The 21,161-nt window shown below is 41.7% G+C and overlaps 1 protein-coding gene across 1 annotated transcript in view; it reads right to left on the bottom strand.

Annotated features, from left to right (window-relative positions):
* LOC103285927 (zinc finger protein 474) overlaps positions 1-21,161 on the bottom strand; it is a 57,622-nt gene that overhangs the window by 16,361 nt on the left and 20,100 nt on the right. The window contains 1 exon segment of the mRNA XM_028145129.2: positions 9,475-10,717. Coding sequence (XP_028000930.2) covers positions 9,475-10,503 — 1,029 coding nt within the window. The 5' untranslated portion in view covers positions 10,504-10,717.

A 21,161-nucleotide genomic window follows, 5' to 3' on the forward strand; every position in this document is an offset into this window, starting at 1 on the left:
CCAGTTTTTTACTTGCTGGTGGATTTTTTGCTTCCATGACTCCTAGCTGGATCCCAGGCTGTCAAAAACAGGGTCCTTCCTGCTAGGGCCTGAGGGACATATGTGGTTATGCAGCTGTAGGAATGGATGTCATTGCATATACTGTGTTGTTCTCTCCGTGTGACAATATTAACCATAAAGAATTTGGGTCTGGGCCTGGCCAGTGTGGCTCAGTTGGTTGGAGCATTATTGTCCCATACACCAAAAGGTTGTGGAATTTATTCCCAGTCAGGTTGTGGGTTCCATTCCCTGTCGGTTGGGGTGCATGCAGGAGATAACCAAATGACCTCTCTCCTCTCTCTCTCTCTCTCTCTCCGTCCCCTCTCTCTAAAAATCAATAAACAAATCCTCTGGTGAGGACAAAAAAAAAAAAAAAAGAATTTGGGCCTGAGCTGCTGTTTTAGATTTTCCACACTGTTGATCTCTTCCATTAGGCCAAATAATTGAAATATCTGTGGTAAGTGCACAGGGCATACCATAGAATGCAGAAAGTTTGGATGAGGAACTAAGAGGAAAAGTGTTCCTCCCCATAATTGAGGCAAAAGAGTAAAACCACTTTTAGAAATCCTTGTGAATATTCCAATATTGAAAATATCTGATCAAATAGCAACTAACAATTAGCCAGTGCTCTCTAAGTGCCTCGCACTGTACTAAGTGCCCGTTTTACAAACCAGGAAACTGAGGCACAGTGGTTAGTAAGTGGTGAGGCTGGTTTTCACTCAGACAGTGGGTCTTTGGTCACTGCCACTGTGAGCAGGGCAGGAAGGAGCTGCCCAGTGATGACTTCCCAGGTGCCATCTCAGGCCCTTTCTTTCCTTTTATCCCCTCATAGTGGGGAAACTGAGGCTGGGGAAGTTATATAATTTGCTCAAAGATATGTGGTTTCATTGGGCATCTATTACTTGATTCCAGCTGCTTCTAGAAACAGGGGGGAAGGTCATCAATGGTCAGCGGAGGTCTTATGTGTCCACATAGTCAGCCATTGGGTGGGATTTGAGAGAAACCAGCAAAATTCCCACATTGCTCTCTCTCCATTACCTCAAAAGTTCATTTCATTGGGTTCAACACATCCCTCTCCTTATCCTCTTTCAAAATGCAAATAACCTTATGAGATTTTTCTATGAAGGAGTTTATCAGATTTTCCCAATCTGCTTCCAACCATAAAAAGGGATGAGGTTGGTGGGGGTGGAGCATGGGGGGAGGGTAGAGAGGTGCTGAAAGAAAAAGGAGATCAGAATACCAGGCCAGGCCATCGAAGACTCATTCCCAAAGTCAGAATTTTGCCTGTGGCCATTTAAAGTTCAATTTCGACAAACATGACTGAGAATGAATGTATAAATTTCCATTCCCCCAGGCACGTCCTACACATGCAGACAAAGTATAAACAGCATTTGAATATATAGGAGTAACCGCATAGCTCAATCTCAAACCTCAACAATTGCAGAGCTTGATTGTCTAGAAACCACTGGTATTTCACATTTACTTCTGGTGTTTTCGAACAATCCTACTCAAATGTCACATCTGGAAGGATCATTGTTTGAAATGAAATTGTTTTTGGAAATCATTGGATGCCACGTAAAAGAATTTTTCCAATCTAACCTATTGGCCAACTATTAGAGAGTCCATTACCTGTGATTTGGAGTTTTGTTTCTTTTAACAATAAGAAAGACTTGGTCATTCATTTGGAAATGCTGTTAATATTCAAGAACCTTCATGTACCTGATTTTTAAAAATAAACTGTCAATATTTTGAATATATGCTTGCATTTTAGTTCTTTAATTGCTCAGCCTGAGATACAAAGCTGGGAAATCTAAGTCAAAGAAAAAATTCCAAATGAGATTCTCTGTTTCTGAAGGGAATACGGTTTCTTAGCTGAAGTTGCTTATTCTTTTCTCATCTGAGAAAAACAAAACAAAAAAAACAAAAAAACACTGCATTTTTTGTGATCACTTAGAATGATATTGATTGGAAGAAAGGATAGTTAAATAAATCTCTCTGCAAATTCTTGTAAGAATTACTTTAAAAAAAAAAACATGGACAGAGGATGGCCCTGGTGTTTGGTTTCTCTGTGTGGGGCCAGGCCTGACCACCCCGGTCAGATGGCTTCCAGGTCGCATGGTAAAATGAAGTAACAAAGGAGGAACGGGGACAAGACAAGAAAACTACACACTGAGATGACCACTCAGGTTTTCGGCTCCGATAGGTAGAGGGGGGAAAGGCACTTAGGAGGTGGGGATTTCCAATGCCTGATTTGTTTACAACTTATATGCCAAAGGGCCCCCAGCTCAGGGGAAAGGTGGAGGAAATAAATTTTCGAATAAAAAAAAAAAAAGAAATCAAGGATAGGCCAAAAGAATTCTAACACCAGGAGACAGTTTTTTTTTCCCCTTATGAGAGTTGTTGACCCTAATCCTTCCCTCTCTTCTCCCTGTCCCTCTGCCTCCGATTCCCTGAAGCTTTAGTGATACCTTTATGTTTTCAACTTCGCCGCTTACACAAAGGTAGCTTGGGATGTGAGAGCTTCTTGGGGACCTTAAGTGACAGGATCAGAGCATATGAGCTGGTGCCTGGAGCAGGGATATTGGAAACTTACAGAGTTCCTGGATTGATTAGGCCTTTCTTCAATTTGTAAGACATTTCTTACATAGAAGACAGCGTCATAGAGGTAACATTAGAAAGAGACAGTGGATATAAGGAGGAGGTGAATCACATAATGTAAAGGGGAAGCAAGAGATGGCATCCTAAGTCAAATCCTCTCAATGCTCCACCTGCTTGTGAAGCTGAACTTGAGTTTCACATTATCTGTGAGAGGCTAGTCACAGGGACAGCCACCTCAGTTTCAATAGGAATTCCTTCAAGGTTGTGTCGCACTACTTTTGGAGAAGTTCTAAGAATTTTGGGTGGTATTTTAGTTGTTGACCTTGAAATTCGGATTTCTAAAAATGATAGGTATCCACTCAGTCATGACAGAAAGATGTGCTAGACATCATCACTAGACACTATGGGCATCTATGTATGTGGGGCTGGAAGCAGGGAGATGCAGGGGTCAGGGAAAAGTATTATCCTTCAAATTTTTATATTAAGAAGCTATACAGCCCTAGCTGGTTTGGCTCAGTGGATAGAGCGTCGGCCTGCAGACTGAAGGGTCCCAGGTTCAATTACAGTCAAGGGCACATGGGGGGAGTGTAGGAGGCAGCCAATCAATGATTCTCTCTTATCATTGATGTTTCTATCTCTCTCTCTCTCTCGCTCTGAAATAAATAAAAATATATTTTTTAAAAAGAAGCTATATAACAATTTTGTGAAGGATGCTGTTGCTCTAAAATTTGTAAACCATCCCCCTGCCCAGCACACATGTATTCCACACACAATATACAAGATGGGGCAAAAGTAGGCTTATAGTTATTCATATGGAAAATAATACAATAATTAATAAATAGTAATATAAGAATAAAATATGTTTTGCATACTCACAACTGTAAACCTACTGTTGCCTCACCCTGTATATACACGGATTCCTTTGGGTTGGTTTTTAGAAACAACAGTGCAGAAGAGAATTGTCTTGTTACCTTAAAGTTGTTTTTAGTACACCTGAGAGCTGTGGGATCCTAAAATGCTGCCCTGATGTGCAGGCATGCTTGGCACCAAGGAAAGATGACATGGCACATGGGGTTGGATATTAGTGGTCCAGCTGCCAGCGTCATCAGGGTGCAGTTTGTGAGGTCAAGGCTGGCTTTTATGACATCAGCAGAGCTGAGGAGGTGAACTAGGGCAACTGAAGATGATTATAAGGGTGGAAACCCCTAGGAGAATCCCACTGAGTGTTCTAACATCTCCAGGAGTTCCAACTCATTCTTGTTTGGGAATCATGGAAGCAAAGGGTTCTATGAACCTCAGCCTTGATTTCAGGAACTCAATGTAACTGAAAGTATGAAGAGACAAAGGACTAAGTAGCTTCTTAAAATGAACTTTTTCTCTCTCATTATACCTCTTTCTCTCTCATGTGATAGGCTTGATCAGCTTGCCTGATATTCCACTGAGAAGATAAAAGCTAACAGACTATAGCTCCTTCAGCTTTCCATTAGCCCCTCCAAACTTACCTCCATTTGCAGTTGACCTCTCCCTGAAATGAAAAAGTGCCCACTCTGATCTGGGATCCCAATCCCTGGGGACCATTTCTCCTTCAGGTTTTACGCTTACCCTTATCATTCTGCTTCTTCAACCTTCCTCTCTCCACTGGATCACAATCCTAAACATTCAAATATAGAAGCTCCCATCTTTTAATGAAACTTCTTTTAACCCGTTATCTATTTCTAGCCTACCCTTTATTTCTCTTCTAGTCACCAAAGCCAAACTTCTAAAACCACATCCTGTCTTTATCAACCATGCACCTGGCAACCCCCATCACTATACTCAATGTGTTCTTTCTAAGGTTATCAAACTAAATCCACATTGCCAAATCAGAGAGATTTTTTGGCCCTCATCCTGTTCAACCTCGGCATTCCACTGTTTTCCACGCCCTTATTCTTGACATCTTCTCTGATCTCAGTTTCTGTGGCACCATACTCTAGTCTTTTCTCTAGTGTCTCCAGGCACTCATTCTCCAGCTCCTTCCCTTCAGATCCCCAAATATGGTAATGCCTCTTAGCTCAGCCCTGGGTCTATTTTCATAACCCTATCCTCATTCTGATGACTTTAAACATATGTTACACTACACAAATCTATACCCCAGCCTAGTTTTTTCTTTTGAGACCTAGACTTATATATTCAGCTTGTCTTACCCACTTAGATATCTCATAAGCATTTTGAATGTAATATGCCCAGAATAGAACTATTGGTCTTAACTCTCAAGAGCTACCCTTTCTCAAGTCTTTCTCACCTTAGAAAATGGCACAACTAGTACAGTTGCTCAAACTAGACATGTGGGAGTCATCCTTGACCCCTTTCCTTACCCTTTCACGTCCTAACTTATCACCACGTCCTAACCATCACATTCTCATTATACCTGATCTCCATCTCTGCTACCAATACCCTAGGCCAAGCATCATCAGCTTTCACCTGGACTCCTGCAGTAGCCAGACTGATGCCACGATGTCCACATAGCAGCTGGAGGGAACCATGCTGTTTCTACAGCTTTCTCTTGTGTGCCTGTCTCCTGTTCCATTAGGCTCTGGCCACCTGTGGACTTCCTAGTTCCATTTAAAGATCTTTCTTACCTCAGGGTCTTCACACATGTTTCCTTTGGCCAGAATGTCTTGGCTAATGTGTTCATACCTTTTGTATCTCAGCTGAAATGACACTTCCTCTCAGAGGTTTCTTGACCCAAGAATATCCACTCCCACCAAGAAACACTGTCATATCACATAAATTTCATATTTATTTCGTATTTCCTCCGCAAGTCTCCATGAGATCAAGAACTGTGTCTATCTTTTTTAATGACTCTATATTTAGTACTTAGCCAATGTCAAACAGTAAATATTTGTTGAATGAACAAACTTCTGTCCTCTTTGTCCTACTTAACACTCAGTCTGGCAAGATAACCATACCCTTTTTGTATCACACATAATCCTCTCTCTTAGTGACTTGCAAAGGTAATGAGCCTTTGAATCTGGCTCTGACACTCACTACCACACCCACTGGGTGACTTTGGTCAAGTTGCTTAACCCTCAGTTGCTTCACCTGGTAAGTGGGGAAAATAATATCTGTCATTTAGTAATAGTATGAAGATTAAAGTGAGAACATGTATATAAAGTGCTGATCAAGAAAGTACTCAAAAAAGTTCCCTTTCTTCCATGCCTCCCAATAAACAAATACTTCTTACCTAGTAATACATGTGCATACACAAAACTTTTGATGAGAAAACATCCATCCTGCCCTTCTGAGTCTTTCTGATGGTGACCTTCCTATTGAGATTTTTGCCTTTAGAGGATGAGACACTTAGCCATGAAACAGAATTTATAACATTAAACCAAATATGTAACTGCCGCCTTAAATAACTAGAGTTTGTGTTATAAGGGTACCTTCTCAAATATATTTGGAGGTAACACAAAGAGAAAAGGAATAATATTTTTGATAGTGTAGAAGACATTACTTTAAAAGAAAACACCAGATGGCAGCACCAGATGCTAAAGAGGTATCTGAAGGGACTTAGCTCAAACCTGAGCATAAAACTACATTGAAAGAGACGATCATTTATAGAAAAGATAGTTTCCCTACAGAAAAATAATGCCTACTCTGTAATGTAATAAAGGATTTTTAGAAAAGGGATTTTACATGTGACCAGCATAATCCTAAGGAAATAACCCCAAGCATTATCTAACCAAAAAACAACAGGTTACAAAGTGCCCATTGAGGTCTTGGAAGAGAACTTGCCTTAGTGGCATTAGTTTATGTTTAGAAATGATTGAAAGGTGACAGAAGCATCTGTGTCCTAAGAGAACTGAGCCAATCTATGTTGGAAGAACATTCTGAGCAGAAGGTAATTCACTCTGCCAGTGAAACAGTCATGTTGCCCGACTGGAGTGAATTGTTTTCCAAGCACTGTGATCATGGTTCTAAAAAGATTTTCCTCACTTGAATTCACTGCAAGACTGAGCCCCCTGAGAACATCAGGCAATATCATTGATTCTAATCAGAAGTCAGATCAAGGATTCTAGAGGGAAATTGTTATAATTGACAAGAGAAGAAATGAAGGAAACATTTGAACTCTAAAAAGAATGCATGTGGCCATGCCGGTGTGGTTGAGCATCAACCTATGAAACAGGAGGTCACGGTTTGATCCCAGATCAGGGCACATGCCTAGGTTGTGGGTTTGATCCCGGTGAGCGGCATGCAGGAGGCAGCCAAACAATGATTCTCTCTCTCTCCCTCTCTCTCCTCCTTTCCTTTCTGAAATCAATAAAATATATTTTTAAAAAGAATGCATGTGCATCATAGTCAGCCAAAAGTCGACCATCACAGGCAGATGAAAATCTGAAATCTAATAATGCATAGGGTAGTGCTCTTTATGGAAAATGTATGGTTCACTGCACTATCTAAATTTTAAATGATAAAAGAAATACAGCAATAGACAGGATCAAATCATAAACAAAAGAGAAAACTACAGTTCCCAGGAGAGCCTTTCTGCTGAAAGTACCACTGCACAGCAAACATCCTTTTTAGCGAAGGAATAAAGTCCATTGCTTCCAGATTATTATGCCTCTCTAAAGCCTAAGGAGATTTCTCCATTGTCATTAAACCAAGCTTGCTTTAAATCTGGCAACTAAAGCGACCCTATGTTAGATGACCTTTCTATGACCCCCACTAAAGCCTGCATGGTCCCCAAACAGGCCAGCACACATCTGACAGCCGTGGGCGCCAGGTTCTCACTGACACAAGCCTTTTCACGTCTGGGAGCAGAGTTGGCTGTGCTCTCACACAGCCATGCCCTCTAGATGCCCTTGCTCTGATGAACTCCCCCGCTATGCTCAACGCACGAGTCATCGGGGCCCTCGCTGGCCTCTCCTTCTGACATTCTCCCCTCCAGAGACTGCGTGAGGCAGGAGGTGTCCTCTTGTGGAGCCGTGGGCCCAGGCCAGCCTCTTTTAGCAGTCGTGACTGAGTTAGAACATGCTGTGCTCAGCCTGTTGGCTCCACTCTTGGGAGCACAAAGTATGTGTTATAACAATAAGCCCAAGAATCCTGACCACACTCTTCCCTATCTCAAGATCTGTAATGAGAACATTTGAAGTAAATGCATACAATCAGGAAACAGGGCTGAAAGTCACACAGGAACAGAGTTGCTGATTGTGACCCCGAGACACGATCCTTTTGCTCTTTGAATCCAGACCTCACATGTTTTGAAAGAAAAACAACAGCCAGAAGATGGGAAAAGCAGATCATGTTTGTGAGACCAGCCTGCAGTCCTTGCCACACTTAAGAGTTTGGGTTTTCATCCGGCAAAGAAACCAGCCATTCTTTCTTCAAAGTTCATCCGAACACTTAGCCAGCTTCTGTCAGTGTGACTCTTCAGCTTTAGGATCATTATCTTGAAATCTTCTAAACCAGCAAGTCCATATAATGTCATTTTAAACATGGAAGTTAGAAAAAAGTACTAGATATTTTCCAAAAGAATGCAACGAAAAAGTAAGGAAGAAACACTGAATTAAACATAAAAGATCCCCCACCCCCTTTTGGTTTAACACTTTGCAATACCTTGAGTAACCTTAGTTTCCCCAAAACAGTCCATTTATTTATTTATTTTTTTTTTTTCAAAACAGTCCATTTAAAGAACCATGCAGGTGGGTGTTTCAAGTAGCAAATCAAAGAAGAAGAAGAAGAAGAAGAAGAAGAAGAAGAAGAAGAAGAAGAAGAAGAAGAAGAAGAAGAAGAAGAAGAGAAGAAGACGACAAAGGAGAAGAAAAGACTGACCACATCCTATTTCTCATGATTTGACATCTGTAAGCTGTGACACAGCACATCCATCCGCTTGGCTTAAGGGTAGGACAGAGTCCATGGACCGTGCCCTGTTTTGCAGGCAGCCTCCCTCATGATCATCCTTCCCCAATCCTGGTTGATGAAGAAACTTCAGGTGAAAACCCAACAACAGTTCCCCGTATGACTGGGAACCCCTGGGTCATGCTTATTTATAACAATTGCCCAAGTGGCGAGTCAGAGCGTGGTGTCCAACCCAGATACAAGGTACAGAGCAGCAGCGGGAATTCAGCACTTCCCAGAACCAGGAACACACGCCTCCCTTCTTGGGTGTCTACACTGGGTTAATTCCCCACATACTACAATCATGTAAGCGTTAACAGAAAACATGCCCCATTCGCAGAGCACGTCTATTCCTGCGAGTGCGCCAGTGTTTAATTATTGCTAAGGTCATTTGGGGTTTTTGACACAGATTCTATTTTAGTAAGATAAACTCAGCATAACTCAGCGTTGCCAAAAACGAATTCCTAAGGTAGATGACTAAAATAAACTGGTAATAAATATTGGCTTTTGGAACGGGGATTATAGCTCTGTAATGTAGACATAGCATTAATGACTCATTTTCAAATAACAGTCTCTCCCAAGGATTATTGGTGGGAGGGGTCAGGGAAGAAAGAAGTCCTCTCTCTCTTTCTCTTTCTCTCCTTCTCTCTCTCTCTCTCTCTCTCTCTTCTCTCTCTCTCTCTCTCTCTCTCTCTCTCGCTGTCTCTCTCTCAACAAAATGTAAGAGAACTATGCATCCACCAGGCAAGGATGTTCTTATGTCTACTTTGCCATCAGAGATACAGCCCCTGGAGTGGGACAGGGGTCAACTTGGACAGGCTGCAATGAGTCAGAAATAGGCATCGAAAGAAACCACTCCAGGGGCTGAGGCAGTTGATTCGGGGTCTGTTTTCTCTCATTCCCCTGGAGGCAGTATGCACTCCCCGGTCCACCCAGGGCATCTCACGTGGCATGAATTACCTTATCAGTCACAGTGGGTGCTGCCACGTGGCTTCGCTGCTTGAAATTAGTGGGCTCTTTCAGGCCACCTTTACTCTCTAAAGTCAAATTCTGAACGCGTGGCCCACTTGGTTGAGCCTCACAACTTCTCAGATGCACCAGAAGGCGCTGGGGAGCAAAGGTCCGGCCACAGTTTGGGCAGGGCTCAAGCTGAGCTTGACTTGGCCCCTCGCCAGGTACAAGGGGCTGAGGCTTCTTCTGTGGGGGTGGCCGGCGGAGCTCCCTGGGGAGCCGGTCATTTTCTATTTTCCACTTTTCCAGGCATTTGGGCTCATGAATAGGAAGGGAGAGGGAGCCAAATTCCCTGCCACAAATGTAGCAGAGGAGAGTCCTTGGTCGAGCTGGGACGCCACCAGAAGCTTTCCTAAGACCAGTAAGGTCATTAGAATTGTTGTTGTTTGGTTGTCCGGGCCCACCACCCTTGGGCTTGCAGCTTCTCTGGTGAACAAGAAGACGGTCTGGCAAGAATGTGCGGCCACAGGATTCGCAGGGCAGCAGCTGGGCCTGAGAACTCTGGAACGCTGCCTCGTTCAGTGCCTGAAGAGTGTAGGACCCATTGCCGCCGCCCAGGGGCTGTGGCTTGGAGGGTTCTGGCCTCCGCTGGTGCTTGGGCAACTTGCTGTTTTCAATTCGCCACTTCTCCAAGCACTGGGGCTCATGAATGGCGAGTGATTGGGACCCAAATTCTCGGCCACAGATATAGCATATCCGGAATCCGGGCCTGCGGGACGGGATCACAGGTGGGGTAGGCTGGCTTTCTGACATAACTCTCTTACCAGGCCGCTTTGAGAGGATCACAGTTCCAGGCCTAGTTTTCTGAGGGTTTGTCTTTATTTTTTCACCAGGATTGACTTGCTCTGTTTCTGGCAAAAGGCTAGAAGAGGAATCACTAGATAGAACAGCTTGGTTGATAAGGAAGGTAGGTTCTTTAGAGCGATGGAAAGTTTGTTGCAAGTTTTTGGAAACCCTTTTCTCCTTTCCTCTTTCCATTAACAAAAAAAATCTTTCTCTAGTCCTTGCTCTGATTTCAGCCCAGTTTCATTTGGGACTTCTTCTTAGAGCAAAGGTTAGTCAGGTTGGCTGTCCTGGGGTTCCACATTGTAGCCAGTACCTTAGCCCTTCAGGCCAGGACTCAGAGCTTCATTGAGGGGCAGCAGTCTGGAGCACTGCAAAGGCCCCATTGAACTCCCCGTGCCTCGGAGATCTGTGGGAGAAACAAATCCAGAATTATTATACACACTCACACACACACACTCACACACACCCCGTTAGATTAAAAGTTCATAAAGAGCAGAATGTTTTTGTTTTACTTAGTATCTCTGGCTAGCACAGCAACTAGCACATAGGATTTTTTTCAGTGTTCAACTAAAGTTCAAGAAAATTTCCATTAGGAATTGCACTGTCACTGTATTGAAACTAGTATTCTGACCGAAGGAAGATGGACATTTACTGCACATCATAGACACACCTGACACAAACCATCAGAGGCACCATGGTGAGGTTGTAAGAGAGAGAACCAAGAATTGTGAACATTAGATAATGAAACCGCAGGTCACGCGAGAAGAGGACCTCCTCCTGCGGCCTGAGGGAGTCGGGACGTTGCAGTGCCAGGATCCCTTTGACAGGCCTTTGAAGTCTACAGACCTCTTTTTAGAATAATGATCTTAAAAGCAAAAAATAATATTCTTACGATGACAAGTAAAACTAATTTCATGGAAATCATTTATCAAATATTCTTACTTGCTATATATATTGTATTTGAGATATAGTAGTGTGCCAGACTTCTTGAGTATCTAAGGTTAAAAACTCCTACAGAAGAAGTAATTCAACAGTGAATACCATGAGAATATTATGAAATATTATGAAAACTTTCAGAGGGAGTGTAAATATCTTATAATCTACCAGGTATCCACTATTTTTTTATTATGGGAATGGAGTATTAATAAATTGTGGCCATGACTGTCAAACCAAGAATGCAACTCAGGCCTGTCCTCTTCCTGGTGGGATATGTACAGATCTTCCCTGGGGTGAAGAAGCTCAGACTGTGTGTGATGATGGCCTTTTTATAGCCATTATGCTCACTACCCTATTTTATATCTATCTATCTATCATCTATCTTCCAAATATTTTTTATAAAAACATGGCCAATGGTTTTCCCCCAGCAAAGCAGAAGACAGGGCTGATAAGATCTCATTATGGGCAGAGCCCAGGAGTTGTTACCTTGGGGAAAGGCATGAGACAATATTACCCAGGGTCTACAATCTAGCCCCAAGAAATACTATTTTCCAGAAGTCTAAGGACCATCTTCACTTCCTGAAGGATGACGTGGACCTGAATTAAAGCTTTGTAGCATCCGTTCCCAGTCACAAACACTGACCATGGCAGACACGAGTTCAGGCAGAGCGAGGATGGCAGTGCTAGCAATATCAGAATTCTGTTTGGGCTTTGTGCTCGATAAAGGACCAAAAGAGCTGTGAGATCTGTGCCCAGTTCCTGTATTTTGGTGCCAAGAAAGGTCTGAATCTTTGCAGTTAAGACTATCAAATTAGGTCTGGCACAGAAAAGGGAGCTATTTTTCATTTTGACAGATCCTAAGACAGTGATATTAACACATGTGACAAAAGAATGTGTTGGCCCCGGAGTGGTCAGCACAGAAAGTGAAGCTTAGAGAAACAAAATGTATCACTTGATCAGCACCATCCAAAGGAGAACGTGAATCTAGAGAACACAAGGAATCTGGTAAAATTGTTTCATCAGCAAATGGGTGAAATAATACCCCAAACCACTCTGCTTTGTTGCTTTTGATTTCTTGTTCACCAAGGATCTCCTCTTTTAGGTTCCCATTTTCCTTGATACCAGAAATTTTCAGACACCAAATGTAATTAAGAAGGCTCTGGCTGGGTAGCTGGGTTGGTTAAATCATTGTCCTGATAAGCCAAGGTTGCAGGTTCAATCCCTTCCAGTAAGGGCACATACAAGAATCAACGAAGGAATGCATAAATAAGTGCAACAACAAAGTGATGCCCCCCCCCCTCTCTCTCTCACACACACATCCACCCCCCCCCCCACACACACACACACAGAGTTCCCAATAGATCAGAACATTGAGAAAGCCCCATGACTTGCCCCAACAACTCCTTCATTCCCCTTAGGATAAATAAGAGAACCAATACTTATTGAATGGCAACTATGCATCAAATATCGTGCTAATTTTTATATACATAATTTAATTCTCAAGTGATTATGAGGCAGGTATTATTTCAATTTTATAAACAAAGAAACTGTGACTCAGAAAAGATGAATAACTTGCCCAAGACAGTCAGTTTCTAAATGACAGAACTGGGAATCACTTCCAGCTCTCTTTGGCTCCGGTACTCAGCTCTTTCCATTATTCATTCTGCCTAAAATTCTGCCGGCAGAGCTTCTTCTCTTTCATTTTTGTCCCTGTTTTAATGGATGATTCATATGCCCCATGGAAGGGTAACTAAGCCCCCACACCAACCTTTAGGAGAAGGAAGAGGCAAAAGGGAGGAGGGGAATAAGGCATAGAAGAAGAGAAACCTCTGTGATGGAAAAAGCATGAGACTGATTGGGGCTACTGAAGACAGGATTTTCCCTTAAGTGACAGGGATCATTTATTTTGCTGTAAGTGGTTTTCTAGATGAAGCTTTCCTCTGCAATGTGGGCAGTGCACATCCTTTTCCTGATCTCATCAACATCTTTCAGAGGAATTTCCTACTAACCAGGGCGGGGATGGATGAGGGGGAACTGGGTGCTATAACGGGTGCAGGGTGAAAGTGAAGGCCGCCTAAAGGGGCCAGATGGTGTTCAGTTTGCAGCCACTTCAGCACTTTGATGAGGAATGGATCTTTATTTTTGCAGGTGTGTGTGTACTGCAAATAATTTCTCTGAAGCAAACACAAGCATCATAAAATTCCCAACTGAATCTTCATCTTTTCTTTTTGTATCATCTCTTTCTTCCTCCAATGTCCTCCTGAAATTTGCTTTATTGTGACTAAAGGCAACAAATTATTAAAGATGAGGTAGCTGGAAGCAAGTGAAATTTTTGGAAACTGAAAACTTTATGAAGTTGTTGCCAGTGATTCTGACAAGGCACGGCCTGGTCAGCTGCTCTACTCTATAAGTTTGATCTAAAAGCAAAAACACTGGAAAGTACTAAATGCATATACTTACATTACTTAAGAAATTGGCCTGTCACCAGACATATTGTAAATAAATGCTGCTAGTTTATAAAGAGAACCACTTTGCAGAGCCAGCTAGTTTTACCCCAAGCGTCCAGGACAAATGTTCACTCCAATTAGCCTGACCATATTTGCACATAGGAGATTTAAAGACTGTTTTGGAAGGCCATGTTTTATCAATATGATGCCATTTTCCCATGCCCTTTGGGGTTCATGGGAAGGGAGAGACAGACTCACAAGGATGAATACAATAACCTTGGAAATGCAAAACCCATCTTGGCATTAGAAGGTGCTCCTCTATGAAAGAGGGAAGAGAACACAACCAAAGTGATTAAATCTCTTTTTAAAAAAATTTAGTCCTTAGGAACAAAATAAATATGTGATACACGAGCCCTTCCCTTATGAATTGTATAGAATCCAAATTCTTTAAATGGACAAATGAATAAATAAGAAACATGGAGTTGGGGCTAATGCTTACTTATAGCAAAATTGTAAAATAGAGGAGGTTTGTCCTTAATATCCTCCATCCACCCTGTTCCGCAGCCTCTACTCTCCCCTGCCCAGTGCCCTCACATACTATTTGGTCTTCCTTACCTATGAAATCTCACTTTCAGAAAGGAGCTGACAGACTTATTCACATCAAGGTCTATGATTGATGAGGTAATATCCCTCCCAGAGCCTGGCAGAAACAGCTAGTTCCTTACCAGTAGTAATTCTTCCCAACTCACTCAAATTAAGAGAGCGCCAATTTTTAGCTGTACACACAAATTCCCAGCTACAACCCCAGAGGCTCCTTTGTAGCTAGTGAAGTATTGTGTGTGACTTGTAAGAACTCTTCTTAGAATGCAGGGGTCTAACTTGTTTCTCTTCCCTATGTTCATTCTGATGCTTAGAACGTGGATGTGATGGCTGGAGCTCTAGCAGCCATATATGACCAGATTATAGTCACGTGATCTCGACAAGGCAGAGCAGAGACCTGGATCGACTTGAACACCTGATAATGTGTGAGCCTCCATACAAGTAACTCCCTGGGGCTTTATGTGCATAAAGAAGTAAATGTTTATTGTATTTTAGCCACTTTTTAAGAGTCTCTTACATGAAAACCTAAGTCAATTGAGATATAGTTGTCATTTGTTTCACATAAAATGAATTCTAAGAGTAATATTTCAAATTTTAGGAGATTTTTTGATGAAATAAAAATTTTTTGAGAAAGTGTATGTTTGGGGGCAAAATTGACTTATTAAATATACTTTTTTTTTCCTGAAAATCAGAAATATAAAACTTGAAACTGGAAATACTGAACCAATGGTTCTTTAAAAATTGATTCACAAGCCATCGTTTCCTAGATTTTTTTGTTGGGACAAATTTGAATGGCATATTTTACTTCTGGAAAATGAAAACCTCGTTTTTTTTTTCCATGATGAGCTTTTGAAAGAGCAACGAGGCATCATTGTTGGGCCAGTTATTAACTCGCTGTCTCTGTACTCCAAATGCTCTTTTCTGTGTTCAGCTCTGTGATGCTGTCACTGGGACCCTGCATACCCCATTTCTGTTTTGCCAGCTGGCCCTGAGTTATGTTCTGCCAACAGTGGAAATGAAGGGAGAACGCAAGGTTGGAGGACAAAGAGAGGGCTTGCTCCTTTCTAAAGGCTTCCTGTCCGCTTGTGCTTCCTGTGACGTCACCCCGCCAGCACTGCATCCCAGCAAAGCAGTTCTTCCCGGTAGTTGACAGTTTTTCAAACCAGACTCACTCCCCTCCCTGACCAGATAACACCACCAGTCAGTCTGTGCCTCTCCTTGAAGATCTGACTTACAGTTCCATAAGGCACTTCTTCTAAGTTTCTGTCATTCAAACCTTTTCCCTTTGATACTTCACCCTAGGAATGGTGATGGTCACCTCCTTTATATGGCAGTGTTCTCTTTTAAATCTTTATGTTAAATTCTCTTTGTTTAAATAAGTGTATGAATTCTGTCTCCTGGCTAATATAACTACCCTGAGACTATAAATAATAAAAATATGTGATATTCATGCTGTGCATTACCTTACTATTGCAATAAATATAAACTCAAATAAATGATTTCATAGCATCTTAGAAAATAATATGGAGCTTATCTTAACATTCAACCCTCAACTTATTCAGACACTGAAAGCATATTTTTGTAATTTTTATGCCATCATCATGCTTCAGAGCTAGAAAATGCTGCTCTCCCACTTGTGACTGAACTAAATCTTAAGAGGAAACCTGCCATTTGGGACATATTCACATTTTCCTTAATTTCATATGACACTTCTGCTGCTGACTGCCCAGTCATAAGGACACCACTGCCACAAGGGATGTCAAAATAAAGGGATCACATTCATAGGTTGAGTGACCAGGAAGTGTTGAGGGGAGCTGGCTCCACTCACTCTAGCTGGTTCTCTGCACTCCCTCTGGGAGCCACGTGGGCAATGGCATTAGCAATCCTCAGTAATTCTGATGTGATGTGAATGGGCAAAAGGCCAGGTGAGAGCAACTGGGAATTGAAGATCATATGGCTTTGAAAAGACAGGAGCAGCATCTGAAAGGTACACAATGGAAACACTTTAGCCTGAGGCTTATGGCTTCCAGGGAATATGGCTGTCCATATTGGCATTTCTATGCTAATTGTGAGCAATGAGAGATTTACCTTTTCTTGTCTCTCTTTCATTGCAAAAAAATTTAAATCAACAAAGAAATTCCTTCACTTTCATTCAGCCTAACTGTCAGGTATAGACATAAGAGTCTATGGTGCTAGGAAAGCTATGGAAATGGAAAATAGGAGAAGGGCACACTTTACCCTTCTAAGTAGAGCCTTCTTGCAAGGACATTTAAGATGCCGAGGCTCAAAATACCACTCTGTGACAGCAATTGTTAGATTAAGTCTGTAATTTTCACTCTATATTGAGTATCCAAATCACAGACTACTCAAAAGTCATGAATGCCACACAGGTGTGACCATGTAATTGTAACACAGACATTTGGCGTGGTAGAGAACTGGTTACCGAAAGCATCTGAATCATCATAGTAGAGGCCTGTAATGTATAGAAATTCAAAGAATAGACAGAAAAAGTGAGGGAGTCTGATCATTGAACAATAAACAAGTCTACATATCATATTTTCTGATATTTTGGATAGTTCTATTCCAATAACAGAGCTCTATTCCAAATAACTCTTTCTCAAGACTTTAAAGCAGTGGTTCATAGGCCAAATCTGGCCCATAGCTATGTTCTTTTTGGCCTGCATAGAGCTTAAAATGTTTGGATTAACTTCCATTATATTAAAATTGGGAGATGTCATACAAAATCTAGATTTTTGGTTTCTTTTGAAAAAGTGGAAAGTCTGGCCATCCAGAGCCCACATTCCAATGTGGCAACATCCAACATAAGCTGATACTGAGTAAGGGCTGTGCCTATAGGTCAAGCGGCCAGACTTCACTCTTCCAAAGTTTTTCATCAGCCCCTTGATCCATTACTTTATAGTTCATGCTTGATTCTCAAAGACATATGAGTTCGTGACCATTTGTAATATTTGCTTTAAAATGTCCCTTTCCCCAATTTTTCTCCTCAATTCAATATTTGAAAATCACTTTAAGGAGCACTTGTCCTCAGGAATCTGGGAATCTAGTTGAAGTCTTTTCTATGGAAGATAGTTACTAAAAGAATGAACTATGTATTGGTAACAATTCAGAAAGGAAACTTCCTAATAAAGTGTGAGGCTGAAATACTTGATTCTAGGAGGGAGGGAAGTACCTAAGGGAAAAAGAAGGAACCAGGGTCCTGAGAAGGAATTTTCATACATTATTGGAGGGTCATAGGAAATGATGCATCTAATTTCAGAGTAAAAAAAATTAAGCAGCCAGTGTTTAGATCAGCCATAGGAGAGATGGTGGGAAAAAATAAAAAAGGAAAGAAAAGAAAAACCAACAGGCAAGAAATGTGTTTCTGGAGACCATCTGAACTTATTGGAGACATTCCCATAATTATTTAGTTATCCGTTAATATAATAAGAACAACTCTTCTGGTTAAGACAATGGTCCTTGATTTACCATTAAGTGAGTCTCCAGATGAAGAATGTTGGATTTGTCTAAAGAAAGGATCTGTCAATAAAAAGAACCATAACTAGGATTTTAGCAATATATTGTTGACTTTCCAAGAATTGGGCTATAAATATTTCATAAGAGAATTATGATTTCTTGTAGGAATTACAGAATTTGGTGCATTTTTTTCTTTTGCCAAACTGACCATTTTGTTAGGTACCACTGATAAATAAGTTCAAACTGCAAATGTGTAAGAAGAGCACAATAGTTCCTTCCCAACCTAGAATGGGATATCTGCTATCCACCAACTGTCTAAAATTGATGCATTATGATGAAAAAATAGTGGAGGAAAACTACAGATAACCTTGTTTTAGTATTAAATTTTTAAAAATTGCAAATAGATGTGTGTTTACTAGCCCCCATCATGTGATACTGCTTGCTCAAAGCTCCCATGTCTTCACGCTCATGATTTATTGTCTCAGAGTGCTAACTCAGTGCAATGTCTTTGGCATGGACTTCCAAGCCACAGAGTGATAGTATCGGGAGTGTAGTCATCGGACTAGTGCGTCCAGGTGGAAATAAACAATGAAGAATACAGCTGCCTTTGAAGGGAGCGTCTTGGCCAGGATACTTGGCACACAGGAGATGGGCTTCGCTGTATCCTGGAGGAACCTTTTATTAACCACATCACCCACTTACCCCACAACAGCCTCAAATTGTACCTTAGCACTCTCCACCTCCAGGAGGTCGGTACCTCCCAGAGCCTGGCTAGCACTTAAATGGATCGTCATTACAGTTCATTACAGACATCAACACCCTTTGTTAATAACGCTTTCTCCACCCAAAGCTGTTTCTGAGGCAAGTTCCCGGGAAGAAAGTCAAAAACAGGGCCGAGCCCATGAGGCAGGCTGGCTTTCTGCTGTGTGTTATGAATGTGCCTCTGTTTTCTGATATGCTCAGCATGACTCCCCTGGTACTGACTCTGGAGACGTGGAGGTTCATGTACAAGCTGAAGCCTGTTTCTAAACAGGGGCTTTTTATTGCTGTTCTCCCTGCCTCTCTCATCCTCCTATATAAATGTCATCAAAAATCTATTGTCATTCCATTTGACATTTCTAAATCTCATGCACAAGGCCCTCTTTCACAGACCAGATGGTTTAACCTCTCTGATGGCTCAGAATTCTCCATACTACCACCTTTCATTGCTCAGGAGTCTTACACGGGAAAAAGCATACATGCTGGAGAAAACCACTGAAAGGAGTCTCCTGATGGAACCCATTAATTCTCCATGTCCCTACTGCCCAAGCCAATCATGAAGTGTGGGAACAGCTTCTTATTTGTAAAGTTCCTAGTCTTTTGTGGTTTAAAATTTACTGTACACCTCCTTGCACCCTATACCCAATAACTCTCAAATAGCAAGGAAGTCAGTGAGAGTATCAATGGCTTTGTTCTGTTTTCCTTTAGTAAAAAAAAAAAAAAGAAAGAAGATCCCTGTGTTTTTGAAGTTATACCTAGGATCAGAAAGATTGGGATATTTGATTAGAAGAATTCAATTTAAAGTTAACTCTGTGGATGCTCATTTTTTTTCTCTTTCTTGTGTTTTCAACGGACTCTTATTCCACCTCTGTGTTCCCTTTCAATTTGCTTCATTGTTTCCATTATCTGGGTCTCCATTCCAAGACCAGAAGGACAAGGTGCCATTAGGAAGGTGTGGCATCCTGTGGCTGACTCTACTGCTTATTTGCTCTGGAGGGATAAGGCAATGCCAACCAGCTTACCTCTAAAAATGTGTGCTTATATTTTAACTCCACTGAATTCTGGAGAAAGCAAAATAAGAAGTGATGGGCCCATCTTTGTCTTGTAATTTTATATGTCGGAAGTCCACCATGGATTCCCCCGAGGCTAAAATCAAGGTATCGCCAGGCTATGGTATCTTGCTACAGCAGTGCTAGAAAGGGAACACACACCAGCAGAAAGGAAACAGTGTTGTGAATACAGCCCTCTGCCAAAGTGTTGCTCAGCTAGTCTTCCTTGCTGTGCCCAGAATCTTAATAGTCGGCTCACAGTCACCCAGCTCTAGATTCCATTGGAAACACCATGGGGGATGCAGGGGAGGGGGCACTCCATCCCAGGGGCCTTGCTGAGATGCCCCTGTCAGCCCTCTAGAATGAGAATTACAATTCACTCTATAGCAACAAAAGTATAAATGTTCACCTAACATTATATAGTGGTGTCCAGTATCTCTCTCTAGCTCTGCTGGGAACCCTCACCCAGTGTGACTAAGGAAATAATCCCCTCAGATTCTGCATTCTTTCCGTGTAGTCTATGCATCTTTACTGTCCACATGTGAAGTATGTTTCCCCTTTTCCTCTCTGACTGTGTTCTTTGCTGCTGCATTTGCGTATTTGCATCAGGTAGAATCTTTATTGACTACTTTCTTCAGAAACTTGACTTAAATATACTCCGTTCCTGGCTAACAAACTACATTTCTTGTTAATGAGAGTGCTGTATGCAGGACATTTTCCTTCTCTCCTTTCAGCAGTTTTCTCCGGACTGCCCCCAGTCTGCTCTAATTGGAGGTGGATAGTTAAACCCTTCCTCAGTGGAAAGGGTCACTTCCAGTTTGGATTCTGAGCTGAGAAGACATTTCCATTTCATAGAGTCATTTCCTATTTGGAAGTGTAGGGTACCAGAACATGCCACTTTGGCATAAGGATTACTTTGAGCTGAAGGCAATTGAGAAAAAACAGACACAGGAAAGCTCTCTGCCCTCCCTCTATTTGCCTAACAGCAGGACAAACATTTGTAAAGGTGTCTCCCTTTCCCAAACCAGGAATGGCAGAACTCACCAGGAGACAACTCTAGATTCTTTACCATCCACAGACAGGCACTGAGAAGAACCTGTATAACAGCAATACTAAGTAGCCTTTGTCTTCTCTAAGTTTTGCCCATATACTCACCTTCCCAGTTTGCTGCCCCTAAAAGCCTAAATCCCTTTTTCTTTGTCTTGTCACTTCTCCACAAATTTATGGTTCTTTGTTGAGATGCTACTTAAACCCCAAATTCTTACCACCCTTTGTGTTACTCATTACTGAGTCCTCCCATGTGTATGCACAATGCCCTTGTCAATAAAACTCGTTTGCTTTTCTCTTGTTAATCTATCTTTCGTCAGTTTATTTCACAAGTTCAGTCACTGAGTCAAAGAGGGTAGAGAAATTTTTTCCTCCCCTACAGAGTTTTAGAATAAAAAGGATCCCCAACATGCCACACCAAGTCACTTTCTGTATAACCCCACTAAATGGCATCAATAGTTCATGGTCATTACTGGTTAGTCATCTCATTGCACTAAATAAGCAAAGAAAAATGAAATTTGGAATATACTATACAAAT

The sequence above is a fragment of the Eptesicus fuscus genome, chromosome 4 (assembly GCF_027574615.1).
Source record: "Eptesicus fuscus isolate TK198812 chromosome 4, DD_ASM_mEF_20220401, whole genome shotgun sequence".
Lineage (NCBI taxonomy): Eukaryota > Metazoa > Chordata > Mammalia > Chiroptera > Vespertilionidae > Eptesicus > Eptesicus fuscus.